This window comes from Engraulis encrasicolus, chromosome 3 (genome assembly GCF_034702125.1).
Source record: "Engraulis encrasicolus isolate BLACKSEA-1 chromosome 3, IST_EnEncr_1.0, whole genome shotgun sequence".
Taxonomy (NCBI): domain Eukaryota; kingdom Metazoa; phylum Chordata; class Actinopteri; order Clupeiformes; family Engraulidae; genus Engraulis; species Engraulis encrasicolus.
This window is the reverse complement of record NC_085859.1, coordinates 17,062,038-17,089,366: the sequence shown is the minus strand read 5'-3', so window position 1 is coordinate 17,089,366 and position 27,329 is coordinate 17,062,038. Positions and strand designations below refer to the sequence as shown.

Below are 27,329 nucleotides of genomic sequence, written 5' to 3'. Positions count from 1 at the left end.
GTTATTTCTCCTGCTCGGGCTAAAGACTGCAATTACGATAATGATGCGTTGACAGTTATGGTAACTTTCGAAATGTTAGCTGTAGCTCAGACAAGAAGGTCAACAAAACGTCCTTCAGAACATCAAACCAGGATACATCTGAGCTCAACACAAATCACATGGAAAAAAATAAAGGACCCCACACCTGGCAAATAAAAATCACTGAATTTAATTAATAAAAATAATCAAAACATTATCTACAGGACTTAGATAAATTAATGATTAGCATGTTTAATGAACGCATAGGAATATAGATGCATTCATTATTGCATTTTTCTTTTACTTTTTACTACTCAATGCAACATTATGTGTGCTTGTTGGTGTGTGTTGTGGTGTGTGTGTGTGTGTGTGTGTGTGTGTGTGTGTGTGTGTGTGTGTGTGTGTGTGTGTGTGTGTGTGTGTGTGTGTGTGTGTGTGTGTGTGTGTGTGTGTGTGTGTGTGTGTGTGTCTGGATGTGTCTGGCTGTGTGTGTGTGTGTGTGTGTGTGTGTGTGTGTCTGGATGTGTGTGTGTGTGTCTGGAGGGGTGTGTGTGTGTGTGTGTGTGTGTGTGTGTGTGTGTGTGTGTGTGTGTGTGTGTGTGTGTGTGTGTAAGGGGGCAGCCTCTGGCTCTTGTTTGTTTGTTTGCGAGTGTGTGTAAGTAAGTGAGCACAAGATATTAGGAATGTGAGCTTGTGAGATGTGAGAAACAGAGTGATGAGGTGGGGGGTAGTGGGTGGGGTGGCGGTAGGCGCAAGTGACAGCGAAAGTGACCAGTAGTGAGTGTGGGGGGTAGTGGGTGGGGTGGCGGTAGGCGCAAGTGACAGCGAAAGTGACCAGTAGTGAGTGTGGGTGGTGGCTGGCGGTAGGCGCGAGTGACAGCGAAAGTGACCAGTAGCGAGTGACCGAGACAGTTGGCAAGTGCATCTGGGAAGCGAACGCGGGTTTCCAGTTGAGTGCCTTTTGAGTGTTTGTATGTGCGTGTGTGTTTTTGTGTGTTTGAGTGTGTGTGTGTGTGTGTGCCCACAGGGAAGTGACATCGGATGTAAAGTGATATGCAGCATGCGTGCAGCTGAGCCAAAGAATACGTCTATTAGAGGAAGACACATCAAGCCCAGACTTCCCCTGGATCCATGTGGCATCAGGTGAACGCCCCTTTTAAGGAGACCTTAGGAACCGTTCGGAGACCTTTGGAGACTTTAGATTGAGAACAATGAGGAGTTCTGCTAGTGCTGTAGAAGGCGGCAACGCACATCTTATACAAGCCGCCACCAAACACCACAGAAAGAGAAGAAGAAGGAGGGGACAACTTAGGCACCCTTTCAATTACTGAACATTTTCAAGGCACCCCTAAGCAACAAGCGGTAACATAGCATTGCATCGGATACCACAAAACCTACGCTTGAAGTTGCAGCTTACTGGGGCAACCTAAATGTACTTTATTGTGCGTAAATGGCAGATGAAAGACTCCGCTGAGCACTGACTAAGCAATACTTTATTAATTTAGACAAATATGCGTTAAATTACATAATTCATTTATCAGCCACGTTTCCGCTGCACCCCTGAGGGGGGCCTGCGGCACCCCTGGTTGAGAAACACTGCCTTAGGAGACCAAACTTGAGCACAGTCCTTTGCATTGGTTAGGCGGGGGTTTGGGGTGTCTAACTCTAAATAGATGATTCTTTGACTGAGCACCAGCGAACAAGAGCAAGGAGGTGAATGTTGGTGAACCAAGTGAACGTGGACAAGTGTGTGTGTGTGTGTGTGTGTGTGTGTGTGTGTGTGTGTGTGTGTGTGTGTGTGTGTGTGTGTGTGTTCGAGCGTGCGTGCGTGTTGCGTTTTGTGTGAGCATGTGAACGTGTGCGAAACAGAGATGTCCCTATGCAGATAGGAGACCAAATAATCTTGACTTTTATTATTTACATGGTGCTGAGGGCTCATGAATGATCTAAAAACAAAAAAACCACACATACACACTCTCAAGCACACACACAGTCACACACACACATACGCATACACAGCCAAACTAACACACACAAAATCATATCTACACACTCATTCCAACACACAAACACACGCACGCACGCACGCACGCACATACACACACACACACACACACACACACACACACACACACACACACACACACACACACACACACACACACATATGCACGCACATACACACACACACATACACACACGCACACACACATCCATCCATCCATACACACAAACAGTGGACCCCCCTGTGTCAGGGAGGAGAGCAGACAGGTGATTTGGCATCCATGCTTTGGTCATAAATACTGACACGTGGTTCACTTTTATTCAGGCAGTGCTGATGCTCCGCTGCAGAAGGTAGGTGTGTTGTTGTCATGGCGGCGCCAAGGAGACGCAGTCCCGTGTTTTGATTGGCTGAGGCCCGGGTGTGGGTGGGAGTTTGGGTTTTTTTTTGGGGCGGGGTGGGTGTGGTCAGGGATGGAAAAGGGGTTAAGGGAGGTGTGTAAAACCTCCTCCTTTACCCCCCCTTGTCTTTAACCCACCCCTAGCTCTTCCACCCCGTTTAAAAACCCTTTTGCCCGTTTCCCCGATTGCCCCCCTTCGCCCGCCTCAGCCTTTTAAGGAGCACGTTCTACAGCACAGCTGCTGGAGAACTTTTCGCTGGCACAGATTGTTCTTTTTCACCAGAACACAGAAGCTGCCCTCCGCCCACGACTCTTCATTTGCTTTCCGGAGGATAGGTGGGGGGAGGAGGAGGAGGAGGAGGTGAGGAGGAGGAGGAGGAGAGGTGGGGGGAGGAGGAGGAGGAGGAGGATAGGTGGTGGGAGGAGGAGGAGGTGAGGAGAGGAGGAGGAGAGGTGTGGGGAGGAGGAGGAGGAGGAGGATAGGTGGTGGGAGGAGGAGGTGAGGAGAGGAGGAGGAGGAGGATAAGTGGTGGGAGGAGGAGGAGGAGGAGAAGGATAGGTGGGGGAGGTGGAGGAGGAGGAGGAAGAGGAGGATAGGTGGGGGGAGTAGGTGAAGAGCGGAGGAGGAGTAGGAAATGGGGAAGGAAAAAGGTGTGTTTTGTGGAGTGAGGGAGGGGAGGAATTTTAGGGACAAGGAGGAAGATTTGGAGGAGAGGAGAAGAAGGGATGCGATTGTTGAGCAGGAGGAGGAGTAGAATCAGGCGTCGGTTGGTTTTGGTCGGTTGAGTTTTTTTTTCGATCCACCAGACACAGAAGGCAGAGGAAAGGAAGAAAGGGAGACAGAAAGAGAGAGAACACAGATTTAGAAAGTGACATAAAAAATCAGAAAGTCATGACATTCCAAAAATGTATTTTGTTGGATTGTGATAAAAGCAAATCTATAGGTTACCAGGATAACCCCGGTTCTCTGAGGGAGATGAACGAGACATCTCAGTATGGGTCAAGTAAAGGGCATAACCCATAGTGAGATGTGGAGTGAAATCAACCAACAGAGAACCTGTCAATTCATCCTTGGGCCATAAACCCCAACGGATCCGAAAGGTTATTGAAGAGGGGGCTATCTGTCACACACACCCATTCCATACTTTGTTTGTGTGTGTGTGTGTGTGTGTGTGTGTGTGTGTGTGTGTGTGTGTGTGTGTGTGTGTGTGTGTGTGTGTGTGTGTGTGTGTGTGTGTGTGTGTGTGTGTGTGTGTGTGTGTGTGTGTGTGTGTGTGTGTGTGTGTGTGTGTACAAAGTAGTACTACACTGTATGCTGTCCACATGTGAATAATACTGGAACTCAAGCATGTACAGTTTCTTCACTCATTTGTTTTGGGAGCACCTTATGACAAGTCTCCAAGTGTAAATATCAATGCCAGGTAACCTTTGCCCTAGAACAGGGGTGGGGAACCTTTTTCATTCGAGGGGCCACTTCAAATTCATCCGAGGGCCGTGAAAGTCCTCCAAGGGCCGTATTATGAACACAAACCAGGATTTCCCCCTGCACTTTAGACCTATATTGAAGGCAGCTACCTTTAAAACAGTCCCCACATTCTCTAGGACCCCTGAATATAACTTAATTGTATTGCAAATGTCATTTCTAATATTTCTTTACAAAATATGTCATATTTCATGTGAAGCTGCATAACATTGAAATCATATCGGGGGCCGGATAAAACAAACTCAAGGGCTGCAAACGGCCCTTGACACAGAGGTTCCCCATCCCTGCCCTAGAACAAAGTCTGTGTCATAGTATGTGTTGGTAACATTAGAAACATTAGAAATTGGTTGGTTGCATTGAGTACTGCAGCCAAAGAGACCTGGATATAAATATGAGCTCTAAAGGACCTGCCCTTTTTAATTTGAAATGGAGAAAAATGGAAACAATTCTGTGTTCAAACTTCCATGCATATTGTTAGTCTTCCTTTCTCTGGACCCTGCACTCCGACCTAAGTTGAGTTTAATGCTCCTTGAGTTTAATCCTCCTCCTGAACCCCCAACCTTTTTGCCTGAGGCCTCAAAAAACCTGCCCCTGAGAGGACAAAAGCATTACTCATGATAAACTTGTGAATCTGTAATAATTTGAACTCTGGCTTTAGGGAAAAGTCTTGGGAAAGACGTCTCAAATGTCACAAACCGCACAATGCTTCAACTGACGACCCCCACAAGTGTTTCTGTGATCAAATACGACCCCTCCCTCCACATGTGTCTGACGTACTGTACACTGAATAGTAATGGTGGGGTGGCGTCCGCGCCAATGTCTTATCCTGAGCGTATCGCTCGGTGTGTAATTCCAAGAGCAGTATAATGAAAAGGAAGAAAGGAGTCGCACACTGGAGCTGCAGAATCACAAAAACTGTATTAAACAAAGCCGAAAAAAAGTAAATAAAAACCGACAGACAGGGGACAAACGTTTTGGGATCACTGATGATGGGCTAGACCCAAAACGTTTGTCCCCTGTCTGTCGGTTTTATTGACTTTCTCCGGCTTTGTTTAATGCATTCAGCTCCAGTGTGCGACTCCTTTCTTCCTTTTCATTATACTGTACACTGATTCATGTCTGCCGGAAAAAAATAAGAATGGCACACGGACCGATATGCAGACGAGCACTGCTGCAGGGGAAGTTGAGGTCCATAACCTTCTGCCATTACATTTAGCCGCCGCTTGCTTTTATCCAAAGCGACTTGCAGATGGGTCAAGGACATTTTGGGCTCAGGTGTCAGGTGGCGCAACAGCATCTAATGCCCATTAATTAATTAATAAGTGTGTGTGTGTGTGTGTGTGTGTGTGTGTGTGTGTGTGTGTGTGTGTGTGTGTGTGTGTGTGTGTGTGTGTGTGTGTGTGTGTGTGTGTGTGTGTGTGTGTGTGTGTGTGTGTGTGTGTCCACTGTGTAACGTGGGCTGCCCAATAAAGTTGGGATACAGGGTGTGTGTGACAGAGAGAAGTACTACATGCATTTCATTTCAATCACTAAACATGTGATTCAGCGTACTGGAGGGGCAGAGAGGGAGTAATGAGGGGGGGATATGAATGGATGGATGACAAGAAAACAAAGGAGAGAAACTAAAAGAAAGAAAATAGAGGAAATAAGACAAGATGATCAGAAAATCAGATGATCTCAAAAATGGGCAGAGGGAGGATGGATGGAGGCACAGAAAAGATAGGAGATGAAATATGAGAGTAGTAGAAGAGGTGGCGAGACTGGATGAGGGGAGATGGGACGAGATGAGATCAACAGGGCTCTGAATTAACACCAGTCAACCAGGCAGTGCTGGTGAAATTTCAGTCTGGCTGGTAGAAAAGACCAACTTACTAGCCACCTTGCCCCATTAGTGAGTGTGTATTTGGATTGTAAGATAAGCACCTACGGGCAACGTTTGGCTGGAGATGAAAAAACATTTATTTATAGCCAGGGGCGCCGCTAAAAATGTTGGGCCCCATGAAAGATTCAAATTGTGGGCTCCCAAAATGACAAATTACGCTATCAGCCTCCTTCCAGGGGCCCTGGCAGTGCTGTGGGGCCCTCAGAATCTGTAACACCTTTCCCCCCCTTGCGGCACCCATGTTAATAGCCCTAGAGATAAGATGAGATGAGATGAGATGAGATGAGGACTTCACTCACCATCTTTGCAGATCGTGCTGACCACACACACGCCCTCCTCCAGGTTGTATCCGTTGACGCAGGTGCTGCAGTTGCGCTCCCCCGCCCCGGTACAGGCGTAGCACGTGGGGTCGCACCTGAGACAGAAGTAGAGTAGACAAACAGGTGGGTCAGACAGGTAAGACGAGTCATAGTAGATGGTGATGGAATGAAGTGTGTGTGAACTATGGGGGTGTTAGCTACCTGTAGTACTGGTTTGCATGAATTAATAGCTCCTTGCTCTTACTTTTCTAAACTTGAATTATGGAATGAATGTAATCTAGATATTTGTTACGCTTTCCTGGGTCCTAGTGAACATTTATCACATTTTAGTCCACACAAAAAAATCATAAAAGTGTGAACTTGAACTAGATGAGTACAGTGTACAAACAAAATGGAAACTCATCATTTTCATCAAAATTCTTGGGCCAGGCTAATACGCATGCCAGAGACACTTACTTGCGGCAGGACTTGGTGATCTCCCCGTTGTCGGCCTTCTGCTCAGACATGTAGTATCCCACGCTGCAACTGGAGACACACCGCCACTCCTCGAAGAAATAGCCCTCCGCACACTCATGACACGCCTCCATACCTGTGCCTACGCACACACACATGCACACACACACGCGCACACAGACAAACAATATGTAATATATGAATCCATTCTTATGTACCATTGTCTATTACAACAAACTACATGAAACAAAATCGGGTCATTGAACTCATGTGACATACTTAAAACAAATCACAGTGCTTTTTGTACCCAAGGGAAACTTCAGAATAATCTGCTTCCAAAATTGGAAAACACCACAAAAGTCATTTTTGTAATCCAACAAAGACATTAATAAGACACCTACACTTAGGATCATCTATCTACGTAGTGAGTCTATCACTTCATTAGCACTCAGATCCTTGACCCAGTCGTGTCCATCACACAGCACAACATTCATCATCATATGTGGGAGACCACCAGGATCAGTGTTGCCAGATTGTGCTGTTTCCCGCCCAATTGGGCTGGTTAGGATGGCAGTCTGCGGGTAAGAATGCCATTTTGCAGGAAAACCCGCCCAATTCTGCCCATAGAAATCAATAGAATTGGGCGGGATTCAGTGCTTCCAGGCTGGTTTTGAGCATTTTTTGGGCTGGAAATCAGCCTCACCTGGCAACCCTGACCAGGATATATCAGTCTCTCTAGAAAGCATTCTAGCCACCAGAAGACTGAAGTTGGATTTCGAAACCCCATCAATAAAAGCATCAATAGTTGAAAACCTTTGACCCATCTACAACCTTTGTTAATGTTGCGCAAAAGTCCCCCAAAACAGTACATACCATCTGAAAGTTTAAACTCTGAATATCTATCATGTTTATACAGTGTGGTTCAAAACATTGGGATCTACAAATGTATTTCTGGCCCACCTTGTAATTAAATCATCTCAAAGCGGTCCGTAGTGATTTTTTAAGATTTGTGTTGCTATGCTACGTCATGTTCTGTTGTGCTACAAAGGGGCCGTCATAGCAGCACTGCCTCTCCGAGGACCTCTGCTGTCGGCACACAACGCTAGACTAGAGGAGCAATGTCAGCGCCCCCCAAACTCTCCCCCCACAAGCAGGGCCGCTGACAGCTTTAGACGGGCTCAGGACAAAGTCATCTGAAAGTGCCCCCCTGCCCAATAGATAGAATGTAATGAGGACCCAATTTTGGACCCCCCTCGCTCCCCTTTCCTCCCCCCAATAGGAAGCCAAGTCAGCCCCCCCCCCCCAACGCTCCCCCCACAAGCAGGGCTGTTGCCAGCTTTGGCCAGGCCCGAGACAAAGTCATTTGAAAGCGCCCCCCTCAGCCCAATAGATAGAATGTATTGAAGACACAATTTTGGGCCCCCCTCTCTCCTTGGGCCCAGGATAGCGGTCCCCTTTGACGGTCCCCCAACTCTCCGCCACGAGTACTGGTACACAGGACATGTAGATAGAAAGACTGCACAATAGTCTGGCTCTGAAAAGACTGTATAAAAAAACAAGACCGTCACGGAAGACCCCTAATCCCTCATGCTATTGCTTCCCATCTCTTTAGCCATCTCAGTCTCGCCATCTTTCTCTCTCCATCTCTCTCTTTCTCTCGCCACCAGAAGACTGAAGTTGGATTCAGAACTCTCTCTCTCTGTCTCCCCCTCTCTCTGTCTCCCCCTCTCTCTGTCTCGCTCTCTGTCTCCCCCTCTCTCTGTCTCGCTCTCTCTCTCTCTCTCTCGATCTGTTTCACTCTCAATGCGTTTCACTCTCACTACTTTTCACTCTCACTCACTTCTCTCTCGCATCTCTCTCTGTCTCTCTCTCTCAAAAATGCACAGTCATGTCTACAAAGTGTAGACAGATAAAATGGACATAATAAAAGTGATGGACGCTGCATGTGTTATTGTGCTGGACAGCAAAAGGCCAGAGGACCAGTCCAGTGCTGAATGAAGTATGGGGACAGGGTTGCAAGATGGAAAACGTTAAATCCGTACCAAAACCTGGACATTATTGTTTTTAGGTGGTTTTGGGGGGAAATTATCGGATACGAACCAAAATGGTTGTTTCAACTAATTTAACTGAATGAAAACCCTGACCATAACTGAATGAAATTATCGTACATCATGAGTTTTTCATCGGACAGACTAGAGGACAAAATTATGGTACAACATAAATGTGATTATTATCGTACATCTGGCAACACAGTATGGGGAGGAAGGAGAGTTCTGCCCTACAAAAGCAAAGTGCAGTAACTGCATATTTTTTCAAAATTGAGTTTAGACTGAAAATGGGTTTCATAAAACCTCCTTTGTCTTGTGACAAAGCCAAATGTGTACCATTTTAGAGATATTGGTATGTCAAATTTGTACTAACTACACTATCCATAATGGCAAGGCTTTGAATACATTTTCTCAGTTTTAAATGTTGGCATAGTTACTGCACTTTGCTTTTGTAGGGAAGAGTTGTTTATAGGGAGCAGAGGGAGGGAGAGTCTGGGTCTCCTCTGGCCACCTGGAGCAGGCAGAGCTGGACAACCACAGATGAACTCAACCAAACCAAACAACTGACAAGGAGCCCAGGAACATATACAGCCATGGAAGCCAACAGGGGGATACAAAGGGGTCAGTTGTCCCGGGCCCAGAGAGAGAGTGGAGGCCCACAATTGAGTGTTCAATGATGATAATAATAATAATGATAATACTTTCGTTTTATATAGCGCCTTTCAAAACACCCAAGGTCGCTTCACAAGGTATTGTGTAGGAAAGTGTGAGTGTGTGTGCGCATCAGTGCGTGAGTGTGTGTGTGCGCATCTGTGCGTGAGTGTGTGTGTGTGTGTGTGAGTGCATGTAAGTGAATGTGCTTGTGGAACTAGCAGCCATAAGCCTCCAGGAAGAGGTGTGTATTAGAGGATGACATTTTTCAGGAATTCCCGTGGGTCCCGCGGGTCCTGTGGGATTCCCGCGGGATGGGAGTCAAAATTTTAAAGATGAACGGGAACGGGCAGGAGCGGGATTAAAGATGAATGGGAGCGGGCAGGAGCGGGAATAAAAATGAATGAGAGCGGGAATGCTTGCTTATTTTTTCATTTAAAAAGCCTATGAAACGGGAGTGGAATTGATTTTGAGTGGGAGTGGGCAGGATTGGGAGACATTCTTTTCAGGACAGGACGGGATGGGATTTGTTTCTTTTACTCCACTCCGGGACGGGACGGGATGGGATTTTTTTTCTGGGACCAGGATGGTACGGGAGTGAAAATCCACTCCTGTGTCATGCTCTAGTGTGTATGTATTGGTTGGAGGGGCCCTTTCAGATGACTTTGTCCTGGGCCTGGCCAAACCTGTCAGTGGCCCTGCATACAGCTATGGCCATGGCGTCATCAATAGTTTCATGCTAGTAAATGTGGACCAGGTGTTGCTACACATCTGTGGGGTCCCTAGTGTCCCAACTGAGATAGTTATACAACTGACAGCGCCAAAACATTGCTGCTCTGCAGGAAAAAAGTTAGGGTTTAATCTGGGGCCACAGATGTAGTGTGACGTATTAGGAGTTAGTCGTATTTCAATGGCAGCTAATGGGACAACCCAATACAGATAGCTATTGAAACATACTAGTGAGTGAGAGTGAGAGGTAGAGAGAGAGATAGTGAGAGAGGTAGGAGAGAGATACAAAGAGAGAGAGAGAGAGAGAGAGAGAGAGAGAGAGAGAGAGAGAGAGAGAGAGAGAGTGTATTTGTGTGTGTGTGAGAGAGAGAGACAGAGAGAGAAAGACAGAGACAGAGACAGAGACAGAGAGAGAAAGACAGAGACAGAGACAGAGACAGAGGACAGAGAGAGAGTGAGTGTGTGCGAGAGAGAGAGACAGAGACAGAGAGAGAGAGAGAGAGAGAGAGAGAGAGAGAGAGAAAGAGAAGAGAGAGAGAGATAGAGAGAGAAAGAGAAGAGAGAGAGCAAGAGGGAGAGTGAAAGAGAGGGATTGAAAGAGAGAGAGAAAGAGTGAGTGAGAGAGAGGGAGAGAGTGAGCGTAAGAGAGGTGGAGTGAACGTGAGAGAGATAGACAGAAAGAGAGAGGGAGAGAGCGAGAGGGTGAGTGAATGAGAGAGGGAGCGAGAGAGAGAGAGGGAGGGGAGGGAGACAGAGATAGAGAGACAGAGAATGAGAGTGAGTGAGTGAGTGAGTGAGTGAGTGAGTGAGTGAGTGAGTGAGTGAGTGAGTGAGTGAGTGAGTGAGTGAGTGAGTGAGTGAGTGAGTGTGTGATCGTGAGAGTAATCGTGCAATTGAAACATACGAGTGAGTGAGAGGTAGAGAGAGGGAGAGGGAGAGAAAGAGAGGCAGAGCAAGTGAGAGAGAGAGCGAGAGAGTTTGCTCTCATGTATTACCAGCACATGTGGCACAGGCGGAGTGGCACGGCTCGCAGGCCCGTCTGTGCCCGTTATAGTAGGTGCCTGGATCACACGTCATCTGGCAACGCGTATCCTGCAAACTGCATATGGAACAGAAGGGGAAAATAGAAGAAAACAGTTAAATAAAGACATCAAGCAGACACGCACAATGACACAGAAATGTAAAGGAGGAGAGAGAAGAGAGGGGGGGGGAGAAGGAGAGAGGGGGATGGAGAGAGAGAGAAAGAGAGAAAGAGATGGAACAGAGAGGCAGAGACAAAACATGAAACGAATCGAAATGGAAAGGAAAGAGGGGAAAGAACAACAGTGCAAGTGATGAGAGAAGAACGGGAGGAAAGGATGAGAGAGAAAAAAGGGAAGAGAAGAAAGGAAAGAAAGAGTGCAGAGGATGAGTGACAGACAAAAGCTGATGATCTCAGAGTCTGACTACTCATGGTGATGCATCCTGAAGACTTGTGCAGATGTTGCACACCAGAAGAACGGGAGGATGTCTGGGAAATCTGGTGTGTCTCGGAGGATATGGGGCGTGTTGTGTCTACGCGTGTGTGTGTGTGTGTGTGTGTGTGTGTGTGTGTGTGTGTGTGTGTGTGTGTGTGTGTGTGTGTGTGTGTGTGTGTGTGTGTGTGTGTGTGTGTGTGTGTGTGTGTGTGTGTGTGTGTGTGTGTGTGTGTGTGTGTGTGAGTGAGTGAGTGAGTGAGTGAGTGAGTGAGTGAGTGAGTGAGTGAGTGAGTGAGTGAATGCGTGCGTGTGTGCGGATACTCAAAATGTTAACAATATTCCAGAAACCAAGTCGGGTCTATTCGCACCACAAAACATATCCACATCTCCAACACAGGCTCAAGTGCAGAGGTAGCAGCAAGCACAAAGGAGTGAATGCAGTGTGCATATGGTATAGTACATTTGTGGAACAAAGTGGCTTCAGTCTGAGTGTACGTGTGCGTGTACGTGTGCGTGTGCGTGTGTCTAACCTAAGGCCAGGCTTGCATTCTGTGCAGGTGTTTTCTGCAGTGCACTTCTTGCAGTTTTCTTGACATTTCCGGCACATGTTTGATCCTGATATGAAAAAGAAAAAACACAAAAGCATATTATCGATGAGTGAAGACATTCAGCCTGTTTATATGCACACCAATAAACAGTTTATAATCAGGTTTTTGGAGCAAGTGCTCATATAAACTGAATACTAAAAATGTTTATAATCATCGGTTTATTGCAGTTATTGGTGCATGAGAAATCTGATTGGCACAGGTATGGTTTAGGCTAATAAACTGATTTCCCAAGACATGTACACACCTTAAACAGCTTATTATCAGGTTATTGACATTCTAGAATGACAAGTAGCCAATCACAAGTCTAGAATTCTAGTTTCGGGTCACACACTCGAGTGGAACACATTGCAACCGACAGACTGCGTGTAAACAACAATAAACAGTTTACTCCAATAACCTGTTTATTCCAATAACCCCATTAGTGTGGCAATGTAGACGGGCTCATTGTGTTTACAAATGCTTACACTGGACACTACACACACAATAGCAAATCATGTTGAAATGGAAAACAGAAAAGTTACAAGGAAAGCACTGTCCAAAATAATGGTTTGGCATACTGAAACATTACGTTTGTCTCCAGGACAGAGTCCAAATCGTGGGGGAAAACACATTTTGGGAAGACCCTTTTACGGTGTATTATGTCATCGCAGTGTCCCAAGTACATAAAGGGAGGACAAAGTCACTCTGCTGTTTTTCAACATGGAAGAGGAACATGACTGGAACATACTGAGTCCTGACCTCAACCTGAACAACAATAGCTTATTGGGGATAGTGGGGGAGGGAGAGACTGAAACAGAGATTGAGAGATTGACACCAGGGCGTTCTCTTCCAATACAAATTCGCCTCATCACTCGTTCCTTTACACTATGAATAGAATATGCATGTAAAAACAAGGAAAAGTGTGCCTTAAAGAACCTGATGTATTTCCAGCATGTGTTTCTGGTCGACCTGAAAACAGTAAGTGCGGAGAGAGGTACAGGGGTACAGCATTACTGCTCTCCCTGGTCCAAGTAGTCCAACACTTTGTAATCCTTTTTAAATATATATATATATTTTTAGGGGCTTTTATGCCTTTATTTGATAGGACAGTCTGAGATGGTGACAGGAAGCGAGTGGGGTAGAGAGACGGGGTAGGATTGGGAAATGACCCTGGCCGGACTCGAACCGGGGTCCCCGGGGGCATGCAAGCCCAAATGTGGAGGGCTTAGCGCACTGCACCACAGCGCCAGAAACACTTTGTAATCCTTATAATGGTCACAGTGTGGAGAGAGCTAGTACAGTATTATAGGTAGTACAGTATTATAGCACGAATACCACATAAGTGACTAGAGCGACACGGCGTATGGAGGGTATAGAGAGGAGCTGGCGACAGAAAAGACAGAAGCGACTTGAACGACTAGAGGCGATAGTGACATTTAATATCCATTAAAGGTCAACTACAAACTATGATGAGTTGCAACGACAGCCACCGCAGCCAATTTGGAATGTCGGAATGCTTGCATTCTGCTTTTAACGGGCATACTCTGACGCTTATATTGCTCCAGACGCTCTTGCCATGAATACACTTCCAGCGACTCTTTGTAGTCTTTTTGTAGTCTAGCGTTTCTCAGCGGCCCAGGGGGCGTTGGGGAGCCCAAGAGGGGCGTTGAGAAGGATAATGCTAAGTGGGGTGGGGCTTAGTTCCCATTGGGGGGGCATTCTATTATTATTAGTCTATTTCATTTTTCAATACTAAGGGGCACATTGGCAGGCTTATGGTGATGGGCCAAGGGGCCGTTTGTTGAAAAAACGTTGAGAATGACTGGTGTAGTCTCTCCTGGTGTGTTTGCAGGGTTACTGCTTACTAGCCTGGAGACGCCATCCATGTACTCCACCCAAAGATTTTGGCTCCGCACATTGTCTGGCAAAAGCCTCGAGCTTGGTTCTCTCAGTGTTTCGCCAATCAGCAAACAGTTGAGAGTGGTGACGTAGAACTCACCCGTGAGCTCCGTTACTGATTGGTTAAGGTAACTATATTCACACTTTCGTTTTGTTATTTGTATGCTTTTGCGACGCTACAACGTAACAGGCATGCTAATAAAGCACAATATGAGGTTTAATTTAAATGATAGAGTAAGATCAGACCATCTCCCATCGTCCACGGAGACGGATTCCTCATGGCTTTTGCCAGACTGCTTGACGGAGTCAACAGTCGGCTAATCGCCCAGGCTAACTGCTTACCCAGGTCCAGGTAGAAAGCGTCCGGGCAGGTGGGTACGCAGGTGTTGGCTCCCTCCTTCAGGTAGAAGCCCGTCCTGCAGGTGATGCACTGGTCGCTACGGCTACCCACGCACGACTCGCACAGGGCCGAGCACTTCTTACACCGCCGCCGGTCGTCACGGAAGAAACCTGGAGGGCACTCCGACACACATGTCCTGCGGGGTTAAGAAGAAGAGAGGTGCGATGATACGAGAGTCATCATCACACACACTATACTGTAGTACTAGACAATCTACACACACGCATGTACACACGTTAGAATAAGGCCTAACAATTGTCAAGTCGGTATGCTTTTATCACTTAGAATTAAGACCAGTGTCGCCGTCTGGGCCTGAAGACGCAAAAGGGTATAACTGAAGTAAAGGTGTAGGGACGTAGAGATGCTCCGGATCCGGATCCGGCAGGATAATAGGGTTTTTCACAGGATCTGGATCCGGTTCCAGGATCCAGGATCCGGTAGCCGAGGCTTTTCAGTCAAAATAGTTTGAGCCAACGTGATAAAAAAGGGTCCACGTGTGTGAGTAGGCTATGTGTCTCAACCCTTTCGTAGGATCCAGTATCCGGTTCCGGATCCGGCAGGATCTTAAGCAGTGGATCCGGTATCCGGCAGGATCCTAAAAATCAGGATCCGGTGCATCTCTAATGGGACGGCACATGTTTAGGCTCTTCGGCCATTTAGTCAGGGATGCAACCGGCCTCAAAACTCCCCACTTTGGGAAGGAGTCTTCAGATTTTTTGCATCTTCGACCCCAGATGACAGTGCTGCCGTGTATACGAAAGCCACTTCTGATCAAACATTTTGTCCTATTTCGTGAAACGCCCTGAGTCTGACCTGGTGTTGTTCTTGAACTTGAGGAAGTAGTGGAGGCAGTTGATGCACTGCTGGGGGCCGGGGCCTTCACAGCCGTTCTCATTGCACTCTGGGTCGCAGGGACCTACACACACATCCAGAAAAAGACACATAGGTTACATGACATTACACACGATTCATTTTTTCTACCATTCATTCATGCCCTGAAAAAGGCCCAATTGCCACTAAGCATGGGCAATTTTAAAAGTGGACATTTAGAGGACATTTTTATATATACTTTTTTTGGAGTGCCTTGGTGAAGAAAAGTTTTTTCTTTTCAACTAACTTTCAATTTTTTCACCATTTTGACCTCCAGGCCAAGACTTACATGACAATGCATAGCATTTAATAGGCACTGTGAACCTTTGAAACCCAGTTAAAATTTACAGTGGTTCCCAATGTATGTATATTTCCTTACACCATGATAACAACCCCCAGTTCATCACTCCTCACTGTCCTTCTGGACAGGTATACATTACACAGCATTTATCAGACACAGTTATGCGGCGCATCTTACAACAAATCAGTTCCCCATTGTGCAATGACGGGTTTCCATCCTTGCTCAACTCTACAGACCAGCGCTGATTAGTTACAGTACTCCCCCGCACACATTTTGCTCCCATCTGGTATGGGAGTCAAATCCCAAGACCAACTGTATTGCTATTAGGCAACACACCTGACAAGAGCAAAATGGCAAACTTTGACGGACACAATGTGTTTGGGTGCAAATGTACCAATTTCTGTCTGAAATCAGCGCATTTTATCAGAATAGTGAGTAACAGTGAAATTAAGCCTACTGTATGCATTCAGCATGCCCCTACAAGGAACCACACTGGCAGTAGCAGAGTTCACAGTTCAAGAAGGCACATGATGACTGTATGCACCTCAACACTAGTGTGGTATGCTAAGACTGATGTTATGCTGAACCTGGTTGTGTTCAGGGCTCTCAGCAACAACTTAAAGAAACTCCTGCACACTGACCATTTCGCTGCTCTTTCTTTAATAACGACGGTACTAGACCTTCATCAGGCAATCTCTTTCACTCATCTCAATAGCTGTCAACCAAGTTTTGAAAAAGCCTGTGTTGAGATGAGTGAAAGAGATTGCCTGATGAAGGTCTAGTACCATAACATCGTTATTAAAGAAAGAACAGCGAAATGGTCAGTGTGCGGGAGTTTGTTTAAGTTGTTGCTTAAGTTTTGTGTTCAGGGCTCTAAATTAACTTTTTTTATCACCAGCCAGAATGGTGGCTAGTAGATGTTAATCTTAGTAGCCAAACACACAGTCATTAATGGATCAAAGTGGCTAATAATTTGTTATTTGAAATGAAGTTTGGCCCGTTGTCTGGTGCTAATTTAGAACCCTGGTTATGGTATACTGACGGACTCTACAACCGGTTATGAGGCAGATCCTAGATCAGTGGTTCTTAACCTTTTTTTCTTAATGCACCCCCTTACCTGTGCCAAAGACAAGCCGCGCACCCCCAACCCAAACTTCTACACTTGTATAGGTACTAAAAATGATTTTAAGTGATTAATTGCAATGATTCTTGCTTAAGACACTAAACAATATCATAATGCCTGTACATGGAGACCAAAACATGCATTAGTTTGGTTTTGATTTGGAGTAATTATAATGTTCACAAGCTGAGTTTTGGTCACAACCTCAACACAAACTGAATTCCGTGCACCCCCTGAAATCTCTGGCGCACCCCCAGGGGGTGCCCGCGCCCCACATTAAGAACCACTGTCCTAGATTGCCGCGCTATACGCCAATAGGCAAGTGGAAAGGTGCTGTGCTAGTGTTTGTTGTCAAGCAACCTCCTCGGAGCTCCAAAATGGATGTATGAATACAAATAGAAATCCACGAGAATCCACATGCAAGCCGCTCCTACAAAACGGGCAACGGTAGCAAGAGTTCAAAGTTCAAGTGGGGCGCGTGATGATGATGTCAGCAACTGACCGTTGTACTCCTCGTCATCGGTGGGCTGGTCCACGGCGGACACGGAGCGGGGCTTCTCACTGCGGGTAGAGAGGCCAGAGTACGGGTGCACGGAGGTGCCATAAAGCACCAGGGACCACTCCTTCAGCTTTCCTAAGACAATAGACACAAACAGGAAGCAAAGTCAACACCAAGGAATACATACTGTACAAGGAGAATCAGACAGGAGGAATTTTGATTGGGCTAGTTTCATTTAGCTTCATGTAGCTTAATATAATGCAGTGCTTGATGTCATCAATGTTGTGCCTTGGGTGTTGCCTGAAAATGTCTGAATGTACATGCATCATGTTTAATATCTAAATGTTCAATGGAGCTTGATGTCTTGATGTCTGTTATGTATGTTTTATATTGGCTGCGACAAGTCTGTGATGGTGGTGAGAAGGAATTTCCCCTTGGGGGCAATAAAAGTCTATCTATCTATCTATCTATCTATCTATCTATCTATCTATCTATCTATCTATCTATCTATCTATCTATCTATCTATCTATCTATCTATCTATCTATCTATCTATCTATCTATCTATCTATCTATCTATCTATCTATCTATCTATATATACAGTGCCCTCCATAATTATTGGCACCCCTGGTTGAGATGTGTTAAAAGCCTTAAAATAAATTCAGTGTTTATTGCAGAAGAATACTGTCACACTGAAAATTGTAGAAAAATGTAGCCTTCAACTCGAATGAATTGTAAGAAAATAAAAAAATCCCTGACTAAAAAATAATTATTTTTCATTAAATCACCTGTTCCACAATTATTGGCACCCTTAACAATTCCCAGGAAATAAATATAATTGAAGCATTGCTGTCATTTCTACAGTAGTTTACAAAGTTTACCAGAGTATGTAGGAACATTTAATTAGTAATTCATCACTTCCTGTTTCCCTGGGGTATAAATATGACGTGACACCGAGGCCATTTCTCTTATCCACTCTTAAACATGGGAAAGACAAAGGAACACAGCATACAAGTGAGGCAGATGTGCGTCGACCTTCACAGGTCAGGCAGAGGCTACAAGAAGATTGCCACTCAACTGCAGCTGCCCATATCCACTGTGAGAGGAATAATTAAGAAGTTCAAAACAACTGGAACAGTGGTAAACAAGCCTGGACGAGGACCCAAGTTTATTTTGCCACCACGCACAGTGAGGAGGATGGTAAGAGAAATCAAAAGATCTCCAAAGCTCACTGTTACAGAATTACAACAAATGGTAGCATCCTGGGGTCACAAAGTCTCCAAATCAACCATCAGGCGCTGTCTACACGCCAACAAGCTGTTTGGGAGGCATGCACGGAGAAAACCTTTCCTCACTCACAATCATAAACGCAAGCGTCTGGAGTTCGCCAAGCGGTATTGGGGCTTCAACTGGGACCGTGTGCTTTGGTCAGATGAGACCAAGATTGAGCTTTTTGGCAACAAACACTCTAAGTGGGTCTGGCGTACCACGAAAGATGCGCATGCTGAAAAGCACCTCATACCCACTGTGAAGTATGGGGGTGGGTCAGTGATGCTGTGGGGCTGTTTCGCTTCCAAAGGCCCTGGGAACCTTGTTAGGGTGCATGGCATCATGAATGCTTTGAAATACCAGGACATTTTAAATCAAAATCTGTTGCCCTCTGCCCGAAAGCTGAAGCTGGGTCGTCACTGGGTCTTTCAGCAAGACAATGACCCTAAACATATGGCAAAATCTACACAGAAATGGTTCACCAGACACAAAATCAAGCTCCTCCCATGGCCATCTCAGTCCCCTGACCTCAACCCCATTGAGAACCTGTGGGGTGAGCTGAAGAGGAGAGTACAGAGGAGAGGACCCAGGTCTCTGGATGATTTAGAGAGATTCTGCAAAGAGGAATGGCTGAAGATCCCTCTTTCTGTCTTTTCCCATCTTGTGAAACATTATAGGAGAAGATTAGGTGCTGTTTTGTTGGCAAAAGGGGGTTGTACAAAATATTAACACCAGGGGTGCTAATAATTGTGACACACATTATTTGATGTCAAATAATTATTTCTTTATGTGGGATTTTTTCCCCACTGAATAAATGCACTTGTATTGAAGGTTGGATTTTTCTCTTTTTTTCCATTAAGGTCCCATATTATTTAGAAAAAAATAATAATAATTGGAAGCTAAAAAACACATCTCAACCAGGGGTGCCAATAATTATGGAGGGCACTGTATAAGGAAACGTGTGCTGTGGCTTGTGTCAGTCTGACAGACAAGACTATCGGACATGGGTAAAATTAGGTAAAATTAATTTTGAAAAGTTCAAACACATGATTTGCAAGCATTGCAACCATGGCAGGTCTCTGGCGAGACAGCACCGCAAATGTGTGCGTATGTGTGTGCATGCATTCGTGTATGTGTGTGAGTAATGTCTGAGTAACCTTGCAACTAATAAAGGAGAAAAATGTGTGTGTGTGGGCATGTGTGTGTGTGTGTGTTGTTGTTGTGGGCATTTGTGTGTGTGTGTGTGTGTGTGTGTGTTTGTTGATGTGGGCATTTGTGTGTGTGTGTGTGTGTGTGTGTGTGTGTGTGTGTGTGTGTGTGTGTGTGTGTGTGTGTGTGTGTGTGTGTGTTGATGTGGGCATTTGTGTGTGTGTGTGTTGATGCTGTGGGCATTTGTGTGTGTGTGTGTTGTTGTTGTGGGCATTTGTGTGTGTGTGTGTGTGTGTGTGTGTGTGTGTGTGTGTGTGTGTGTGTGTGTGTGTGTGTGTGTGTGTGTGTGTGTGTGTTGTTGTGGGCATTTGTGTGTGTGTGTGTTGTTGTGGGCATGTGTGTGTGTGTTGTTGTGGGCATGTGTGTGTGTGTGTGTGTGTGTGTGTGTGTGTGTGTGTGTGTGTGTGTGTGTGTGTGTGTGTGTGTGTGTGTGTGTGTGTGTGTGTGTGTGTGTGTGTGTGTGTGTGTGTGTGTGTGTGTGTGTGTGTCTACCTGGTGCCTTCTGGCTGCGCAGCTGAGAGGGTGAGTCTGTGATCTCCAGTATCCAGTCTCCCGCTGCCTTCTCTCCCCAGCAGTGGGTGGTCATGAACTCCCAGTTCTTAAAGCCCTCCATCGAGTGGTCAAACAGCCTGCACACACACACACACACACACACACACACACAAACACACGCACGCACGCACGCACGCACGCACGCGCACACGCACGCGCACACACACACACACACACACACACACACACACACACAAACACACACACACACAGACGCACACACGCAGGCACGCCCACACACACGAGACAAAAACTTTTGTCAGTGTTTGAAATGTGAATTTACTGTTTGGAGCAAGCTGGTCCACTTCAAAGCAGACTGGGCCAAGGACGACTGGAGCACACAGGATACGTGACTTTACTGTATTTATCTCCATGAGTTCCCATAATGGCCAGGACAAGTTTAATTTTCTTTTGTTTCAGACATGCAAGTGGTAAAGGGGAAAAAAACATTAACACGTCTGAAACAAAAACTTAATGACCAGATTTACCAAGAAGACATAATAAACGTAATGCACAGGTCAGGTTTAAGCTTTATGGGCCCCTATGCTACAGTTTGCCCCCGAAGACAAATTTCACTACAAATGTACATAGAAAGGGTCATAATTACCAGCTAGGAATTAAAGATAACATGTTTGCCAACTGTAGAGAGGAGTATTTACAAGTTTAGAACTGTATCCGATATAACAGGTGATTTTTTTTTCAATATTGCATCTAGTCACACTTGTGCAATTTTTGTCTTTTGGCCAATCGAGGGCCCCTGGCAGGTGGGGGACCCTAGGCTGCAGCCACATTTAGCCTGTGCATTGATCTGGCCCTGGTAATACATCTAATGCCCAAGTCAGTGCACCAAAAAGAGAAGGCCTAGGCTTTTAAAGTGTAATAGTAGATTTGCCTTTTAACTAGCACACACCTGTAAAAACTTCATTACGTCAGGAGTAGAACACCTTTGTTTTTCTTAGCGGAAATGAGAATATACCTTTTATGTAAGGTGGAAGCCTTTTAGTGTAGGCCTTTTAGCCTTGCCTATTTAATCCATAGTAAAAAATAAATAAAAGACAAAGCAAAACTGATAATATGTCTCTACAAATGCAGACGAGTAGCACATCACAAATATAAGCAACAAAGACAAGCCTTGAATGGGGTCAAGCCTCTTCACTGCATCTGTAAGTGCTTTGCAACATCATAGGGGTAAGTAGGTAAAAGAACCAACGTGCCACCTGAAGCAAATTACCAATAATTCACCATAATTTCCTCAAGCATTTATCAGGTAAGTATCTGGAATTACGCATGATTGTAAAAGAAAGCATGCCCATGCATATGTGTGGCACATAAACACATCAGTGATAATGAGCTCCCTTCAGTGTGTGTGTGTGTCTGTGTGTGTGTGTGTGTGTGTGTGTGTGTGTGTGTGTGTGTGTGTGTGTGTGTCTGTGTGAGAGTGAGTGTGCTCGTGTGTGTAATGTGCATGAGTAAGTGTGTGTGTGTGTGTGTGTGTGTGTGTGTGTGTGTGTGTGTGTGTGTGTGTGTGTGTGTGTGTGTGTGTGTGTGTGTGTGTGTGTGTGTGTGTGTGTGTGTGTGTGTGCGTGCGTGCGTGCGTGTGTGTGTGTGTATGTGTGTGTGTGTGTGTGTGTGTGTGCAAAAGGAAAAGGGTATAATGGGAGTGATCTTGAGTTGATTAAAGTTAAGTAGCATGTCCAGACATAACATCAGTGTTTTCCTAAGAATGTTTGCTGCAGACGTGTCGTAGTATTAACCCAAATATGCAAGAGGGACGCAGTGGCAAACTTCAATAGAGGAGCCCCTAAACTGTGGCTTTTGACTTCTGAGTCATTTGGAAGTGGCAGAGTGAGTCTTTGAGTATAGTACTTGAGAATAGTACTTTTGCATGCGTGTACACCATATAATACAAAAGACCGGGAGCAATTTTACAATCTTGCTTTTCAGCATTGGCTGCTTTTAATGACAAGCTGGCTGAGTAATTGCCTTAAAGGCACACCGTGCAGGAAATGGTCAAAAAAGGTACTGCAACTATGCTGCTCATTGAAACTGTGTCGCCTATTGCCAAATTTAACCTTTTCATGAAACTAATAAACTAATATTTTCTAGTTTGTCCCAAGTACAGTGATTTTTGCAGCTTAAAATGGCTCTTTCTAGAAATTGAAAATGGCGGACCAAGGAGAAGATCCCCCTTTTCATGTATGAAAAGTGCAATTTTTCCAGTCATAATGAATACTTAGAATTTGATGGTGGTGATAAGTATTCATGAAAAAGGTAACATTAGTCAATGGGCAGCATGAATTCTGGAAATAAAAACCTAAAAATCACACACAGTGTCTCTTTAAAAATAACACCATACTCAGTCATTTTGAATGGAGAGGCTCAGACTAGATTGGCCAAAAACATTACTGATTTGAACGTACAGAAGTGAGGACAATGTTGCGCTCTGGGTGTTACGAGAATTAGGCAGGTGTGTGGAACTCGAAGAAGAGCACAGAGAGCACTAATGATGGCAGAAACACGAAACTAAAAGAACGAAAAATAACCTTTGTGTCTTATTCAGTGTGCTCTCACCTTGATTTGAAGGTACAGAAAGGATCGTTTTGAGCCAGCCAGTCATTTTACACAGAGCCACAGCTCTTCTGGTGTTATGCATTTGTCTTGACACACATATGAGCTACCTGTTGGCCAGCAGCTGTGACTTGCTTCCTGAGGGTGAGGTGAGTGTACTGTATATGAGGTACCTGTTGGCGAGCAGCTGTGACTTGCTTCCTGAGGGTGAGGTGAGTGTACTGTATATGAGGTACCTGTTGGCGAGCAGCTGTGAGTTGACCTAATAAAGTGTCCGGTGAGTGTACTGTGTATGAGGTACCTGTTGGCCAGCAGCTGTGACTTGGTCCCTGAGGGTGAGGTGAGGTTGATGGACAGGTCTCCTCGGCGTGGGTGGGTGATGGTGATGCGCACGACCACGTGCTCCAGGTAGATGACGTGGTGGTGGGGGCTCTCCACACAGCCCGTGGCCTTGTACACAGAGCGCACCACGTGCTCCGGACGAATAGTCCTGGCAAAAACAACAAGGCATGTCTGAGTGTGTTAGGGTCAGGCCTGGAATTTCGTCATTTTAGGGGCGAGGCCACTTGGCCTTTTGAGTTGTCATTTTTTAAGGGCACAAAGGCCATAAATAAAAGAAATAACATTTTCTAGCAGTCAAATTGAAATGTAACCAGTATTCATCAGGCCGACTGGTGTTAATTCAGATCAAATGAAGTGCAAAATACAAGACTGTGTGAAGGGTTGTGTGACCATGTTCATTCCAGCAAAAAGGAGAACATGTTTTTGGGAGGGGGGTTTGGGGGCAGCCTGGCGACACCATCCCATGTATCCACCCTAAGATTTTGGCTCCGCACATCGTCTGGCAAAAGCCTCGAGCTCGGTTCTCTCAGTGTTCAGCCAATCAGCAAACAGTTGAGAGTGCTGACGACGCAGAACTCACCCGCGATGTCCGTTACTGATTGGTTAAGGTAACTGTATTCACACTTTCGTTTTGTTATTTGTATGCTTTTGCGACGCTATATCGTAACAGGCATGCTAATAAAGCACAATATGGGCACAATATGGGTTTTAATTTGAATTTTTATTTAAATGGTAGAGTAAGATCAGACCATCTCCCACCCTCCACGGAGACTGATTTATAATAGCTTTTGCCAGACTGATTGACGGAGTCAACAGTCGGCTTTTCGCCCAAGAAAAATTGTGTTTCTTAGATGCAATTTTGTGCATTTTAATGGATTTTAATCAATTAGGCGTTCGAGTGGGCATCAAGGCCGTCATGGCCCTCGTGAAATTCCTGCCCTGGTTAGGGTCGATGACGTTTTGGCAGTAGTACACGTCAGGGTGGTGCAACAACAGCTAATGCCAGTATTGTGTGGATTAAATAAATGTTTTGTTTGTGTCTGTGGTTGCGTCACTTGACGTTTGAGACCAAAGAAATGTCATTGACCCATTAACAATAAAACAGATATGGGGAATCGGTTAACAAAATGAAAGCCAGATTATGCATTATTTTTAGGTCAATATGCAATTCCCAGAAGTCAGTGGGAAAGCTCCCTAAATGGCAAGTTCAAAAAGAATGACTGAATGTTCTCTCATAGCGCATTCAGGCCGACTGAGAACCGTGCTGGAGCCCGTTCCCGCACCTAATCGCGAACCGACCGTCGTGTTCACGCCACAGATATTTGCGTTCGCGAACCGGAAAATTGGTTCGCAATGCGAACCGCAAAATACTAGGTTTTTCTCTGCGAACCGTGACGACAGCGTGGTCGTCAGCAGGTTCATCCGGGTAACACAGTCACGTGCGGAAAAAGTTCAGAGCCCGGTATGAACACTGGCGGTTCGCAGACAAACACTTTGGTGCCGAACGTAACTGGTGCGAGCACCGACACCGGCTCCGTTCTGGTCGGCCTGAAAGCCATACCAGAGGCAGCCCAGCCTAAGGGGTCTCCAACGGGAATACCCTGATATGACCTCACAAATGTACCGGAGCTGCACAAGCTAGAAATCAAATGACATTTAGGCTTGCATGCCTATGGGAACTCCGGTTCGAGTCCGGGCAGGGTCATTTCCCAACCCTGTCCCTGGCTATCCCCCACACTACCCATCTCCTCTCAAAAGGCTCAAAGGGCCAAAAAAGACTAATGTTTTTTAATGGTACGGTAATTACTATGTACTTTCTAGCTAACACTTAATTGGCTTTGAGAGAGTAAAAAATGTCTACCTGATCTGTCGGTCAGCGCTCTCCAGACAGACGTGCTGGGCGGGGACCTGCTTCCATCGCTCCGCCTCCTTGACCATGGCCTCCGCGTCCATCAGCCCAAAGCCATACAGGTGGCTGACTAAACACAAACACACAAGCACAAGCAGAAGCAATGCTTCAAATGAAACTGCGAAATGTACAGCACATTCGCTCCATATGAATTGACCTTTGGCTAAGGCCCGTCCTAGAATGACGAATCGATTGACCAGTCACAGTGCAATAACAGGTCCGCCAGAGGTTCGAGAGTTTTGGACTGACAGCGCTCCACTGAATTCTAACGCAGAGCAGACCTCTCGTGTGTTCTGTCTTGGCAAGATTAGCATCACATTCTTATGAAAATAGTTACTGTATGGTTGGAAGGAAATTGTGTCTGAGGTATTTGTGACACACTTGCAAGTTTCCCGGTGAGGTAATAGGAGACTATTTATTCACAGTCAGCGAATAAACTACAGTGATGTCATATGAGGGCATAGAACGTTTAACTGTATTGACCTAGCAACTGTAACTCAAGGGGGGCGGGACTTAGCCAAAGGCGAATTAATCAATCAACTTGATCAACCTTTGAAATGTGAAAAGAATATGAAACTGTATGTTAAGGAGGGGTGTTGTTATAATTATAAGTCATTAAAGATGTTATGAAATGCATTTTATATGTATAAGGCTATGTGCATTGTGTTCATGCTGCTAGGTGCCTTAATTAGCTTCGAGATCAATGAAGTTACTCTACACTACTCTACTCCTAAATAGACATTGTGCAAATAGACAGGGAAATGACAGGTCAATATCTTTTCGCAACACTGAACAACGAAACTCCCATTCACTACCTTACCAACATGAACTCCGTTGAAAACGATGTCAACACAACCTCTACGGAACATTTTGCCAAACAACCAAAGTTTGGCCCTGCTGGCGTGGCGCCTGCCACCAAACCCAGTGACGGTGACCACACACACCCACATACACACGCGCACACACGCTTCAGCCAATCAAACACAAAGCAGAGACTGAAGTCCAAGGACGCAGGGGCTAGACTGTTCTCACGTGACAGCATAGAATGGCACATCGACACATTTCACATGTCATATGACACATTTGTGTGAAAGGTGAAGTTTTACTGTATTTGCAAGCACTGAGATACAGTTTCTCTTTCTAAACTAATGAATGCTCAAGTCTGCCTATCATTAGCCCAATCCCATCCCTTAGGCCCACCCTATCTGGTCACATGAAGTAAAGGGGTGGGGAACCGTTTTCATTCGAGGGATACATCAAATTTCATAGTCCTCCAAGGGGCCTAATACGAACACAAACCAGGATTTCCCCATGTCCTTAAGGCCTATATTGAACATCCAATAGATCCCCTGAAAACATAATTGAATTGTATTGCAAATATTATTTCTAAGATTTCTTTAGAAAACATGGCAGATATTAAGTAGAACTGCATAACATTACAATTCTATTGGGGGGGGGGGGATAAGATGGTCCGCGAGACCTAGGTTCCCTACCCCTGATGTAAAAGGACACAGCAAAATGTAAAAAATGTGTGCCACCCTTTTCGGAAAAATGCAGATTTATGAGTCATATGAAGCATTGACGGGAAGCACAAAGATGAGAAACTTGCCGCAGGCAAACTTCACTGTCATTGTTGCAAGAGGACAGTGCTTCAAAATAACAAACATAAGGACCACACACAAACACAAACAGTGTCAGATCACTTACAGACAGTCCACTGTGATACAAATGAACCATCGTAGCCTCTTACTGCAGCAGGGGTCGCCGGCGACCCTATTCACTTGCTAAAAATGCTTAACTACATCATGACAACATTGCTATGACATTACAGAGAGTCATAGTGCTGCGCTAAGGGATTAAGGTATCTCTACTGCGTGGTCATTATTACGAGCAATTTAGTGTGCCTTCTACTTGCACGCATGGTCAGAGATGTTCCCATATTTAGGCACAGTTCTACATTCAAGTTTCTGAATCCCACATGTTGCGCAGGGATGATCGCAGGCACCCTTTACGCACAGATCTGTTCTGAAGAACACCGGTCTCAGCCACAGCTAAGATAAAACGGTCTACATATTATTATGAAACAGCCCTATGGCATGACCATCAGACATCTGGAATGTCTCCACACACTCAGTATTAGCATGATCCTCCACAGCCCCTTTTCACGGTGAGCAAAGCTGTACACATACAGTATGTGCTTCCATTCATCATCCATAAAAGACGCTTTAGCACCAGGGCTTGACACTGGCACCTGCAACCGGCCAAATGCTAGTAAAACTTGGCTGTGGCTAGTAATACTTTCAGTATCACTAGCCAAGTTGGCTGGGAGCTTCCTTGGCATGAGATATGTATCGAAGTAGC

At 45.5% G+C, this 27,329-nt stretch overlaps 1 protein-coding gene across 3 annotated transcripts in view; it reads right to left on the bottom strand.

Moving 5' to 3' along the window:
- Window positions 1-1,904: 1,904 nt before the first annotated feature.
- The window catches only part of pcsk5b (proprotein convertase subtilisin/kexin type 5b), a 61,848-nt gene continuing 36,423 nt past the window's right edge, over window positions 1,905-27,329 (bottom strand). For 2 of the 3 annotated variants that reach the window (XM_063194859.1, XM_063194861.1), the window contains 11 exons: window positions 24,921-25,038; window positions 23,019-23,207; window positions 20,090-20,226; window positions 17,123-17,254; window positions 15,143-15,245; window positions 14,272-14,465; window positions 11,974-12,058; window positions 10,982-11,085; window positions 6,562-6,700; window positions 6,085-6,200; window positions 1,905-2,741 (listed from right to left, as the gene is read on the bottom strand). In XM_063194859.1, the coding sequence (XP_063050929.1) occupies window positions 2,626-2,741; window positions 6,085-6,200; window positions 6,562-6,700; window positions 10,982-11,085; window positions 11,974-12,058; window positions 14,272-14,465; window positions 15,143-15,245; window positions 17,123-17,254; window positions 20,090-20,226; window positions 23,019-23,207; window positions 24,921-25,038 (1,433 nt within the window). In that variant the 3' untranslated portion in view covers window positions 1,905-2,625. The remainder of the gene's footprint in view (window positions 2,742-6,084; window positions 6,201-6,561; window positions 6,701-10,981; window positions 11,086-11,973; window positions 12,059-14,271; window positions 14,466-15,142; window positions 15,246-17,122; window positions 17,255-20,089; window positions 20,227-23,018; window positions 23,208-24,920; window positions 25,039-27,329) is intronic. The other variant, XM_063194860.1, reaches the window with a different exon arrangement.